This window comes from Phalaenopsis equestris, unplaced genomic scaffold, assembly GCF_001263595.1.
Source record: "Phalaenopsis equestris unplaced genomic scaffold, ASM126359v1 Scaffold000402, whole genome shotgun sequence".
NCBI lineage: Eukaryota > Viridiplantae > Streptophyta > Magnoliopsida > Asparagales > Orchidaceae > Phalaenopsis > Phalaenopsis equestris.
This window is the reverse complement of record NW_018164844.1, coordinates 65,253-79,286: the sequence shown is the minus strand read 5'-3', so window position 1 is coordinate 79,286 and position 14,034 is coordinate 65,253. Positions and strand designations below refer to the sequence as shown.

Below are 14,034 nucleotides of genomic sequence, written 5' to 3'. Positions count from 1 at the left end.
TATATATATAAATTTATATTCAATTAAAAGTATTAAATAAAAAATAAAATAAAAATTATTAAATTAGATTCAAATGATATTTTAATATAAATAATAATTTTTAAAAGTTATCTCAACTCTAACGTGTTATGTTATCATTATTGTGAAAAGAAGCAAACTAGCCCAACCCTAGTGACCAAACATCTCGATACATCGTGTGATTGGAGCTTGCTGTGAAGACTGATGGGATCGCAACATATATGAGCCGCCTACATGCAATAACTTGCGACAATTTTGGCGATCTGGGAAGAGACTATGGGATCACAACACAGTATGAGGGAATCAACTTGACAAAAGCTCGCGGAGAAGCATCGAGCCCATCGCGGCGTGACCGAAGCCTTGCAATACGATTACGCCTAAGCCTCAGAATACGATCGCTGTTGAAGCTAGCTGCGAAGCACCTATGCATCTCTGCATGCGTGTCCGTATGCAATAATTTTTCGTGATAGACCCGAAACTCTCGGACGTGCTCTTTTTCTGTTTCCACTCCATCTTCGCAACACAGCTGTAATTAGAGCTAGCGGAGGAAGGCCAATCCTGCATTGTGACGTCCAGTGCCGCAGAATTGCGATCTAGCAAAGGAATCTGAAGTCATTGTGTTCTGCGGTATAACCACGTGCTGAACGAAGTAAACGATTGGAATTCCCAGAATTTTAGAGTTGCACTGCAGAAATTCACTTTTCAACCTTCTTATCATGTATAGACACAATTCAAACAATTAGAATGCCGAAAATCGCTATTCGACGAATCAAATCGAACCGAATCTCACGGTAAGGCGCGTTTCCATCTATCTAGGAAATCATCGATGTCATTTCAGCATCCAGGTGTTTCGTCTTTTGTGATCAAAATTTTATTTGGGTGTGATAGCAGCCCATAAAGTAAATGATTTGAAAAAAAAAAAAAAATTGGAGGAACAGGCAGGCCAACTTAAATTTGGGATAGAGAAATGATTTTTCACCAGAGAAGGAAGGTTTTCCTATGTAGACGATAAATTTTCTTTCATGGAAAACTGATTCGGGCTCTTGGAGGGGAAGATGAGGCTTATCGAGATTCAATTCAAGACCTCGCTAACCTCGCTGACGCCTCAATTTGTAAATCCTAACTAAGGTTTGACTGGAGATTTCTTGGCCAGATCGAAAGGGAAGGGGATCTAATGAGAAAAACACAAGGAGGAAAGAATCCCACATCACGAACCCCTTTCCAGTGCTCTGATTGTGGGTAAATTAGGGATTTCTGATGGAGGTGGTTTGGCCAAAACATTGAGAAGAGATTGTCCAAGAGATATGGAGGTGCACAGAGAAGAAAGAAAAAAAGCAGGGATGTGTTATGACTATGATTGAAGGAGAGAGTTTTATCCTCGATACATAGGGGGAACAACATAGGGAGAGGAAGTTGGGGTGGAGATGCTAGGGTCAGGAATTTAAAGATGCTAATCTTCAAAAGGGAAGAGGCATATGGGTGGGTGTATTGGTGGAGCGATAAACTCATGTTTGCAGGATTATATTTGGAGGAGAAAACTCTATACTAATTTAAGTGGAGGGAGACTAGATGTACGATCTGTTTGTGGGATGAATTTAAGGATTGTGTTGAAACATTTTCAAGCAATTTGGGAAGGAGATCTACACGAACAATTTTATTTCTTGACTCAGGAGGGACTGTCATGAAATATGGGGAGAGATTCAAGCTCTTGTCGGGGCAACTAAGGGAGATTTCTAAAGCAGGATTGAAGGGGAATCATGAAGGGCCTAAAGCTTGACATATGGGCACACTCCAACTATTAAGACCGCGGAAATTGAGGGAACTGATAGATTTAGCCCAGATGGTGGAGGACAACCAGATGGACAGGGTCACCAGGAGTAGCATAGATGGAGCGTTGTACTAAACTGTTACAACCATAGCGATACTACAAGCTCAAATAGTGTCAGTCCAGAGAGGATGCATGATACAGTAATAATGGGCCACGACTAAGAGAGAAACTCAAGTACCTTACAGAGATAGAGATTCAGGAGAAGCGAGCTAAGAAGTTATGTTTTTCAGTGTGATGAGAAGTTTACCCCATGACACCATTGCAAGAATAAAAAATTATAAGTTCTCATAATGCATGACAAGGAGGTGGAAGATGAAGAAATAAAGACAATTGTGTTGGAAGATGAACAATCACTTTTTCCCATCTTGAGGATAAGTTGTCTTTTAGAGGGAGTATTTTTACACCGGTGATTAGCCTAAGCGTCAATTTTGTTTTTTGTATGCCTAAGTGTATTTTAGTCTCTTATAATTATTATTGTTGGATATCAATAGACTTGTTATGTTTAAGGTTAGGTTCATGAATGAGATTATTGTTATGAGTCTTATGTTTAGAGCTTGGAAGAGATTTCCTACCTTTTGAATTGTAGGAATTGTGAGAGATTGCCTATCTCTCGGATTGTAGGTGCTTATCTTTGTATTCATATTGTTTTGAATTATTAAAGAAACGAAAATTGATTTGTCGTACTTTCTGTGGAATATCATGCCCTTTTCTACCTCAGATTATATCATGGTCATGCCAAATGAAAGTATTATCTATTAAGATGAGCCATTTGATTTCATCTTTGTTAATAAACCTCATCTTATGCTTGGCATTTCAGATTTGAGAACTAGATTTCTTGTTGAGGGTTGGGTGGATATTTTTACAAATTATTTTATTACATGAAATTAGCTCAAATTGATTGAGAGAGATGAACAAAATTTTCACTAGTTTGATTTATCATAGAGAAAATTTCAGCTCACTTTAATTTAATGCTAGTTGCTAGATTGTTTGCAGGTCTTATTCCAAAATTTTCAGTGGAGTTTTACTTCATTTTTAGTGATCTTCTGAAGAAATGAGCAAATAAAGAGTTCGATACCTAAGGAGTTTCTTAGGATGGTAGAATATATGCTTAATGGATATATTGGGGTGCTACTAAGAAATACTTGATAGGATGATTTAATACCTACTCGAGAACGAAATTTTGCTTGCCATTCACCAATGCATTGTTGAAAATCTAAAAGAATTGAGAATGAGCTCTGGAAGGAGTGGGGGACATTCAAGGTATTTGACTAGTTGAAAATTTTGCAAAATTGGTGGCTCTAATATTTTATTGTTTGTCTTGTGGGAGCCTTGTAGTTGCCAAAAAGATCTTTTGTCTTGGTTAACTACCGGAATGGAGACGTTTTCTTTTTTGTAAATTATCTAAAGAAAGGATATCGTGTCTATCATCATTAGTGAAAATGACAATATAATCGACAAATGGAAGGTAACATCTTGGGGTAACTTCAAGGAAATGATAAGATTTTACTTTACTAGAATCTTGAATTAGAGATACTTTCTTAGGGAAAACTTTAACATGTTTAGTGAATGGACTAGAGAAAAGGGTGTCATGTGAAAAAGTTCTCATGAGTGGAAGAAATTAATATGTTTCCCAATCGGACAATGAACTAACAATTCATAATGGCATTCGTGATTAGAAAATGGATTCATTTTGCTGACTTCACTTAGTGGGATAAAGATTTGTTGTTATTGTTTTTGTTGCACATTATGCCTATTGAACGTCGAGTCTTTTCAACTCATATTTTTCTCATTTCCTCCAAACCTTTTCTCTCAAAACTTTAGAATGCAAATTTTGATACAAAAATCGAAACATGTTAATGTTTAAATAATAAAAACCCTAAATTCTTACAAATTAAAGAAAGTAGATTTGGGAAAGAAAATTAACATTGTGGCCTGAGGATTGTTACCGGAAGAAGTGTAGATTTTGGTAGAGGAAAAAAAGTTTCCTATAAAAGAAGAGATTTAGGCCAGGAGGAGGTGGCAGTGGTGATTGCAAAGAAGGGCAGAGAGAAGGTTGTATCTGCCGGTGTTGTTGGCTGTAGAGAAGGCATGTCGGTTTTTTCTGGTCTAGTAGGAGAAGGTGTGAGTAGTTGGTCTGAGAGTTTGTTGAAGAGGCATTGAGGCGTGAGGTCTAAGTGAGGTTTAACATTTATAAAAATAAATAAAATATAGAACAATCTTATTTTGGAATTATGCATGCCTCATGTAGTGAGGTACGACAAGCATAAGCATACGAGGCATTTCCTTCACACATGTCCGATGTAGCGTAAGCCTTAGTGCATTTTTTAGGAAAAACACCGAGGCACATTTCATATTGTGCAATTTTAAACAATGCTTGTAAGTAGGTTTTTAAAATTGGTTCATAAACAAGTAGGTGTGGGTTTTGAAAGTTTGTGATTCAAAATTTGAAGCCTATAGATCACAATGCAAAGGATCCAACCCTTACTGACCTACAAGTTTTGCTTAAAGATTGATAGCCTAAATAAGTTGGGTTGTGAAGCCTTGAAAAATTTTATTATAATGCTTCTTACGGGATTTAGATGTTGTATGTAATTTGTGGATCTTATTTGGAAATGATTAAGTATTTGAATAATAATTTATTGATATGACAAATTTGGTGCTTTAGCGTCACTTTGCAATGCTGCGTTCCATTTCTCTTTTGTTGAAAAAAGGTCTCTCTCACAAAAATATAGATTACCCACTCCACAAGCTTGTTTGATGTTTCCCATGACGGAGGATTAGACATATGGGGCAAGTATCCAAAGTCAATCAAATCATGATTGATTTTTCAAAAGAGGGTGTTACTTATCAAGAAGTAGCTGTAAAATATGCATTATACGTTATTGATGACCAATAATAATGTTGTCTTTTGCTTTTTATTTTTATCTTATTTTATTTTTATTTTATCTTTGTTTCAAATAAAAAAAGACTCATATGACGATGTCCTATAAATAATGGAGAAATATTTATTTGATGAGTATTTAAAACAAAGCTACAAATATATCAAAATCATACACATGAAGATAATATTTATATTTTAGTATTCAAAATCCAACATGACTGATTGAACTAGAAATGGTAGCGAAAGTTGTTATAACTGATAGCTGTTGGAAATATCATTTGTCTAAGACAAGGAAGTAGAAAATATAAGTTGTTTGGAAGTGATACAATGGAGGGTAGAATATTAATAAGACATGTAGTTAATATGATAAATAATTATGCCTAAAATTATCAAAATAGATTTAAAATCGGGGGCTTGTTTGGGATCACTTTTTTTTTTCTTTTTATTTTTGCTTTTATTTTCAAGTATATTTGTTTGGTACTTTTTTTCTTTTGAGAAAGAGGATTCATGTAGCCGACCCCACGTAGCGGGATTAAGGCTTTGTTGTTGTTGTTGTTTAGTACTTTTTTCCATGTTATTATTTTTATTTAAAAAAAAATAATTTGTTTTTAAAAATACTCAAAACATCTAAAAGTTGTTTTGAGTGTTTTTGAAAACAAACATGTTATACGATACTAAATATGTTTTGATTTGGAAAAAAATATGTTTGGCTATTTCATTAAAGTAAGGTTATTTTTAAAAACACTCAAAATAACTTTTTATGAGCATGTTAATTTGTTTTTAGGAAAAAAAAAGAAAAATATGTAAAACATACTAAAAAACATGTTTTTAAAAATAAAAGAAAAAATTAAAAAAAACAAAATTGATCCCAAATATGCCCTTAATTTAGCATTCAGTAATGAAAGATGAGGATTCAAATAGCGAAATCCTCCAGCGGCTTCTGTAAGGCTAAGGATGACAATGAACATGGAACTGAAAAATATCTCTGAATTATTATATGCCTATTCGGTAGGTGAACTTGTTTAATGACACATATTCACGTAACCCAACGAAATAAACAACTGATTGAGCTTACAAAGGCCTGGTTTTCTTACCTATGAGTTTGATGTACAAATTGTGTTAGTCTTTTATCTGATGGTAAAAAAACGATCAATTCTGTATTCAAAGGTGCTTCTTTCTATTTGCTGACTTGACTTCTATTCGTAGTATAATTTTTTTTATAACCTAGTGATTTCTATTTCTGCTATCTTCTTTCTAGAGCCATTCTTCCATGTTCAAGTGCAAAAGCAAGAAGGTGAATCTAAAAATGGCCTTGATGAGCATGAACCATTATTAAGAAGCAACAAGAGTCAAGCCTCCAATGTCAGTGCTGAAAGAAATGGAGGGGAGAGGTCCGCATCAGAATCTGCTTCTGTTATCCAGAGGGATTTGCAATCAGAGGATGTTTCCCTTAACGTACATGTTTCTCCTGAAGCAAATCATGCAATTTTTATATCTATCAATCAGAATCAAAATTCCAATCAGGAATTGAAGAAAGAGGATAAGAAATTGGTATAGTTTGATTGAAAGAGATTGTTTTCCAGACACTTGAGTTTATTTTTTGAATTTTTTGGTGGTTATAAATCTGTTCATTTACCTTCTACAGATTTCAAAAGATAATTTCGATATCAATTCACATGTGGCAGGATTTCATGTCAGCAAGGTATGATATGCCCAATTATCAGAAGCTTTGTTTTATTTTTTTTCCCTTGATGTTTTTGTTAATTATCAGACATCTTAGATTCTTTGAGTTTGGAGTCTATTAAATTATTCCTTAATTACATTTGATTCTTAGTTTAATTTGTGTTACAGCTTGTTTCAATTACATATGAATCAAAATGAAATACTTATGGAATATTCTTCTGATGATAGTACAATCCGAGTAGCGATGTTTGCTAAAAAATATTAAGTAAATGGTATTATATATGGAGTTTGATATAAAATTGTATGCCGCTCATCATGGAAAACCAACAGTCAATTTATTTTTTAAAATGAAGTGTATGTTTAGAAGCATTGCATTCCAGAAACTATAGTTAAGATACTGTTCTCCCTCAAAGCATCTATCTGATGACTTACAAAGTTATCTTAAAATGAGTCTTTGAAACTTTATTATATATAGAGATACAATATAATTCTATCTATAGATAATATAAAGAAACTAAGGGCCTGTTTGCTCCCCCCCCCCTTTTTTTTTTATGCATTTTTTAAAAGGGTATTTGTTTTGTGTATTTTTTGCATATATATATTTATTTATTTTTAAAAATAAATTTTTAGAAGTACTCAACATTTTTTAAGTATTTTGAGTGTTTTAGAGAATGTTTATCAGCACCTAATTTGTTTTTATTTTAAATCGATCATAAGTAAAACATAATAAAAATGAAAAGAAAAACAAAAGACAAAAATATTCTTAAATGACCTGTAAACCAGGTCGAGTTTTTATGAATAATTCACATATCTAAATTCATCATTGCAGGAGTCGCAAGTGGTTTCAACCAATGCTGATCAAAAGGCTGACGGAGCTAAACATGAATGCATTGATTGTCAAAGTTCAATGTGCATCCAAGCTTCTACATTGGAAAGCTTTCAAACCAGGAAATCAAATCTTAAAGATGACACTAAGCTGTTTTGTGCTCCTGGTAGAAAGGTCATTCTTAATATATTTTCAATAGAGAACCTATTTTTTCTCAGAAATATGCATTTGATAGCTGATAGTCTCTAGGCATCTAATCCTAATACATGTGTTTTACCTTTTCATTTTAAGAATGTGATTATATTAGAGCTTAGCACTTTGTAATTTCTATATTTGATACTTGTTCATGTTTTATACTTGAGATAATTACTTAAAGATAATTTTTACAAGCAATGCAATATATGCTTATGAAATTATACAGATATATTTACATCTTGATTTGAGAATGATTTCTATTTGACCCAAATCAACCTTATTAAATTAGAATTAATAATTTTATATACAAGTATTTACTTTGATTTTATGCGGCTATTTTCCCACCATTTTTGTAAGATAAATATACTCAGGCTGGAATGTAAAGTTGAATGCAAGAACTTACATGGAAATTCAGGAATTCACTTGCAATCAAGCACATGATCTCCATGTTGCACCTATCACTATAAGAACTCAATGAATTTGATTGAATGATTTTAGATGGTGGAAATTGAACTTATGGATCCTCATATTTATAGGAGAAGAAATAATTCCTTGTGTGCCTTGCTCACTAAATTAAAACAATATAGAGCAGAAAATACGACTCAAAAGTGTATGGAAGATTCTGATTCATGAATTTGCCATTGAATTTATAAGTCATTGATGCATGCGATCTCTAAAATTCAAACATCAAATTTTGCATGCATTCTCATGACAAATATTAATGCAATCAATAAAATGTTGGATAATTTTAAATCTTACATGGCACAATTTTTCAACTCAAAACAACTCGTAAATGTGCAAGTAATTTGAGGCTGTGTGAGTGCATTATCTAGGTGCATTGAAAATTTTGCATCATAAAGGTGCACCTAATGATATGCAAATTCATTTTATTTGTGCACAAAACATTGTGTTAAGAGTATTATATGGATGCACAAAAAATTATGCAAGTGCATCATGTATGGTGCACCAAGAATGGTGTAATGTAAGTGCATCAAATATCGTGTAAATATATCATTAGTAAATTCAGTTTTATATGCTTCGAATAATATGCTAGATACTCAAATTTGAATACAGAATGCTATTCATTCTGAAAATAACTACAACAACAACAACAACAACAACAAAGCTTTAATCCCACCACATGGGGTCGGCTACATGAATTCTTTTTCTCCATTTCGTCCTATTTACTGTCATATTTTCATTTATTTATAATAAATTAAGATCCTGTTTTATTCAATAAGCCCAAGTCTTCCTAGGTTTACCTCTGCCTTTCTTAATATAAGTCGAGTCTAAAACATCTACTCTCCTAATCGGATCATCAAAGGTCGACGTTTAATGTGACCAAACCATCGAAGACGACTTTCTGTAATTTTTTCCGTCACAGGAGCTACACCAACCCTATCACAGCTATCAAGGAGCTACACCAACCCTATCACGGATATAATCATTTCGCATTTTGTCTCTAAGTGTAAAGCCACTCATCCACCTCATCATTCTCATCTCGGCAACACTTAACTTAGTGTTATGCTTCTCTTTTAAAGGCCAACATTCGACACCTTAGAGCGTTGCAGGTCTCACCACCATCTTATAAAATTTTCCTTTCAATCTAAGCGGTGCTTTTCTATCACACATAAGGCCCGAAGCATTCCTCCACTTCAACCAATCAACTGGAATTCTACTATTAACATCCTCATCTATAGCACCATCGCTTTGAAAAATATACCCAAGATATCTAATTCGTTCACACCTTTTAATAATTTGATCACCCAAAGTTACACTTCTATCACCCAAAGTACTACTAAAATTACATTCCATGTATTCAGTTTTAGACTAAAATTACATTCTATGTATTCAGTTTTAGTTCTACTTAAACGAAGGCCTTTAGACTCCAATGTAGACCTCCATAATTCAAGTTTTTCCTAGGCTTTTTCTCTCCTCTTATCCACGAGAAGGATATCATCAGCAAAAAACATACACCAAGGTACATTCTCCTGTAAATGTCCAGTAAGACCATCCATAATTAAAGCAAAAAATATGGGCTTAAAGCTGATACCTGATATAATCCAACAGAAATAGGAAAATATTTGGCCAATCCTCCTTCACTTCGAACACAAGTAACAACTCTAGTATACATATCTTTAATGACTTGAATGTAAGTCAATGAATACCTTTCTTCTCAAGAACTCTCCAAAAAATATCTCTTGAAGCTTTATTGTAAGCTTTTTCTAAATCAATAAAAATCAAATGTAGATTCTCCTTATTGTCTTTGAACTTCTCCATCAAACCTCTCAATAAATGTATAACTTTTATAGTAGACCCGCCGACATAAGTTCAAACTGATTATGAGCAATCTTTGTAATACGTCTTAACCTATACGTCTTAACCTATGTTTAACCTATGTTTAATTACACTCTCCCATAATTTTAAAGTATGACACATCAACTTAATTCCTCTATAATTTGCAGATTCTTGTGCATCCCCTTTATTATTAAAAGTTGGGACCAAAATACTCTTCCTCCTCAGGCATCTTTTTAGTATTTAAAATAATTTTAAAGAGTTTAGTAAGCCAAGAAACTCCCAAATCTCCTAAATATTTCCACACTTCAATTGGGATATTATCAGGTCCTATAGACTTTCCATCCTTGGTTTTCTTTAAAGCATCATCAACTTCTTTTTTATTAATGCGACGATAAAAATGAAACATTTTATTATTATTAACGATATTAAGATCACTGAGGTCGATCGTATTTTCAGAAACTTCATTAAAAATTTTATAAAAATAACTCACCCACCTATGTTGAATATCTTTTTCTAAGAAAAACACTTTTTGATTTTCATCTTTAATAGACTTTACTTGAGTTAAATCTTTACTTTTATTTTCTTTTTTCTTGGCTTGTTTATACATATATTTTTCACTATCATTAGTATCTAATCTATTATAATGATCATTAAAAGCAGAATTTTTAGCATCACAGATTGTTTTTTTAGACTCCTTGCTGACAGTTTAATATTTTTCCCAGTTCTCTAAGCTTTTATATTTAAACCAATTTTTATAACATAAATTCTTATGTTTTATCTTTTCTTGCACATTATTATTCTATCACAAGCTATTTTTATTTATAAAAACTTTTTTTTTGATTCTCCAAGTACATCTTTTACTATTTGTTTAATAATGTTTATTTCTTTATCCCACATAGCATTTGCTTCTTCATGAACATCTCAAACTTAAAAATTTTGAATTTTACTAATTGTACGAAGATGATTAATATTCTTTATTTTGCCACTCTTCATCTCAAAATCTAGAACTAATAAACGAAGTCGGGTACTTAAATTCTCACTTGGAATGACCTTACAATCTTTACAATCTCGACGATCTCTTCTTCTCATAAGAAAATAATCAATTTGTTTTATTAAATTCATTATTATAGGAAATATAAAACTTTTAGAATATTCTAAATAGAATCTAATAGAATTAGAATAATAAGATAAATAACAAAATCATACGCTAAAGCAAAATCTAAAATCTACCTTCTTCATTAGTCACTCCAAAACCATAGCCACCATGAATAGCCACCATGAAATAGCCACCATGAAAATTTCTGAAATCTTCTACCACTCTACCGACATGTTCATTTAAATCTCCCCCAATAAAAATTCTTTCTTCAAGAGATATCATTTGTATTAAGTCTTCTAAGCCATTTCAGAATTTATCTTTGGACCCTATATCTAAACCTACTTGAGGAGCGTAAGCACTTATAATACACTTATAATATTAAAAACCTATATCTAAACCTACTTGAGGAGCGTAAGCACTTATAATATTAAAAATCTGAGTATCAATGATAATCTTAATTAATTTTTACAACATTCCAACTTTATTGTTTTTTACAACATAATCTTTCAAACTCTTATCTATAATTACACCTACACCGTTTCTAACACGACTCTTACCAAAATATCAAAGTTTAAAACCTAAGTTATCAATCTCCTTAGCCTTTTCTCTAACCCATTTAGTCTTGAATAGATAAGATATTAATATTTATATGAATCATAATATCAACTAATTTTATTAATTTATCATTGAGAGTAACTATATTCCAAGATCCTATCATAATATTAGTTTCATTGACTAACTTTTTTACTCGCATCTTTTCGTAATGTTGGAACCCTTGCTTATTTGACACTACACCCGGACACCGGTGTAACGACCCTGCACACTTTTCACTGTATTTAGGCTATACGACGCGTCGTTTCTAGGGGACGCTCTAACACAAATCAGAAGGATTCATGTCATGATTTTTTTTGATAAGTTTTATGCTGGCTGTCGACTACGTAACGCAACCCTCCACTTTTTACATCCGGGCTCGGGACCGAAAATGCAGTGTTAAATATGATTATCTTTATATGAAAAATAACTAAATAAATTAAAAATTATTTTTATCTGTGAAGCATGCAATATTTTAAATAAATATGATTATTAAAAAAAGTATGCAAGCCTTCTTAAGTTCAAATTTATGAACGCATATTTCATAATATTCTCATTTGGGTCAGGGTAGGGGTCATAAGTCTCAAATATTGAATTTGCTTCTTTAAGTTCTAAAAATTAAAGTTAGCAACACTCATCTCCTGGTGACAAGTGTGCATCCAATACATGTAAAATAATAGTGACAAAAAGAAGCTTTTAAATTCTCTCTACCACCATAATCTAATTATTAGGCTGGGATTCTAGCGTTGAATGTAAAATCCATAGGCTTATTTATTTTCCATTTACATATGGGCTTTAAGGTCCTTTTCGAGTAAAATTTATTTAAAAATTATTATTGCATTTGTAAAGTAGAATAATGAGCTTAACTTATAGGTCCAATCCACTACATATGGTTATGGAGTTTGGCAAGGCTTGAATGTCAAAAAATATTACAACAAATGCAAATCATGTGCAAGTCATTGGCCTGATCTTTTACAGACAAGCTTGTAGAGTCGACAATGTTCTAACAACAACAATAAGCCTTTACCCCTCTAAGTGGGGTTGGCTTAAATGAAACCCTTTTCTCCATTGTGACCTATTCTATGTCATATTTTTATTTAATTCTAATAAATTAAGATCATTTCTTATATAACATGCTCAATTTTTTTATGTCTACTACTAATTTTCTTAACGTAATTCAAATCTAATACATCTACTCTCCTATCCGGATCATCAGCTGGTTTATGTTTAATGTGACCAATCATCTAACTCGACTCTCTCTAATCTTGTCTGCCATTGGAGCTACACCAACCCTTTCACGGATACATTCGTTTCGCATTTTGTCTCTAAGTGTCAAGCCACTCATCCACAAGCTTTTTCATCTCAGTAACACTTAACTTAGTTTTATGCTTCTCTTTTATTGGCCAATATTTTGCGTCAAGCATTGAAGGTATCACAACCATCTTAAAAATTTTTACGTATTCCTCCATTTCAACCATTCAACTTTAATTCTTCTCATAACATCCTCATCTATGTCAACATCACTTTGAACAATAGACTCGAGACATCTAAAACATTCACTCTTTTTAATGATTTAATCATCCATTGTTACAACTTTTCGGCTAGAATTACTATTACTTAACTTACATACCATATATTCTATTTTAGATCTACTTAAATGACTGTCTTTAAATTTTAATTTAATTCTCCATAATTCAAGTTTATCCCGAACTCTTTCTCCAGCGTTACCCACAAGAAGGATATCATTAGCAAAAAAGCATAAACCTAGATACATCCTCCCGTAAATGTACTGTAAGTGCATCCATAACTAAAGCAAAAAGATGTGGGCTTAAAGCCAATCCTAATGTACTCTAATTGAAATACGTAAATGCTTGGTCAATCCTTTTTCTATTCAAACACATGTAAAAACTCTATTATGCATATCTTTAATGACTTGAATATAAGTCATATTAAGTCATATATAAGTCATATCAATATCTTTCTTTTCTAGAACTCTCCAAAGAACTTCTCTTGGAACCTTATTGTAAGTTTATCCTAAATTAATAAAAAACATATTTAGGTCTTATTTACTCTCTGTACGTCTCCATCAAACCTCTCAATAAATGTATAACTTTCATGGTAGACTTGCCTGACATAAATCAAAACTGATTATGAGAATGCATCACGTCTTAACCCTATGTTCAACTACTCTCTCTCATAATTTTAATGTATGACAGTTTAACTTAATTCCTCTATAAACTGCACACTCTTGTGCATCCACTTTAATCTTAAAAATGGGACCAAAATAATCTTCCTCCACTCAGTCATCTTTTTTATTTTTTAAAATAATATTAAAAATTTAGTAAGCCAAATAACTCCCAAATCTCCTAAATATTTTCACACTTCTATTGGGATATTATCAGGTCCTACTGGTTTTCCACCATTGATTTTCTTTAAAGCCTCATCAACTTCTTTTTTTCTAATGCAATAATAATTTTTTTTATAATTATTAATAATATTAAAGTTACTAAGATCGATTATATTTTCAAAACTTTAATGAAAATTTTATCAAAATATCTCACCCACATATGTTGAATATTTTCCTCTAAGAAAATAACTTTTTGATTTTAATCTTCAAT

At 32.3% G+C, this 14,034-nt stretch overlaps 1 protein-coding gene across 2 annotated transcripts in view; it reads left to right on the top strand.

The window, feature by feature from the left end:
- LOC110026867 (protein ALWAYS EARLY 3-like) overlaps positions 1-14,034 on the top strand; it is a 39,466-nt gene that overhangs the window by 5,730 nt on the left and 19,702 nt on the right. For both annotated transcript variants that reach the window (XM_020728054.1, XM_020728055.1), the window contains 3 exons: positions 5,986-6,278; positions 6,373-6,429; positions 7,240-7,410. In XM_020728054.1, the coding sequence (XP_020583713.1) occupies positions 5,986-6,278; positions 6,373-6,429; positions 7,240-7,410 (521 nt within the window). The remainder of the gene's footprint in view (positions 1-5,985; positions 6,279-6,372; positions 6,430-7,239; positions 7,411-14,034) is intronic.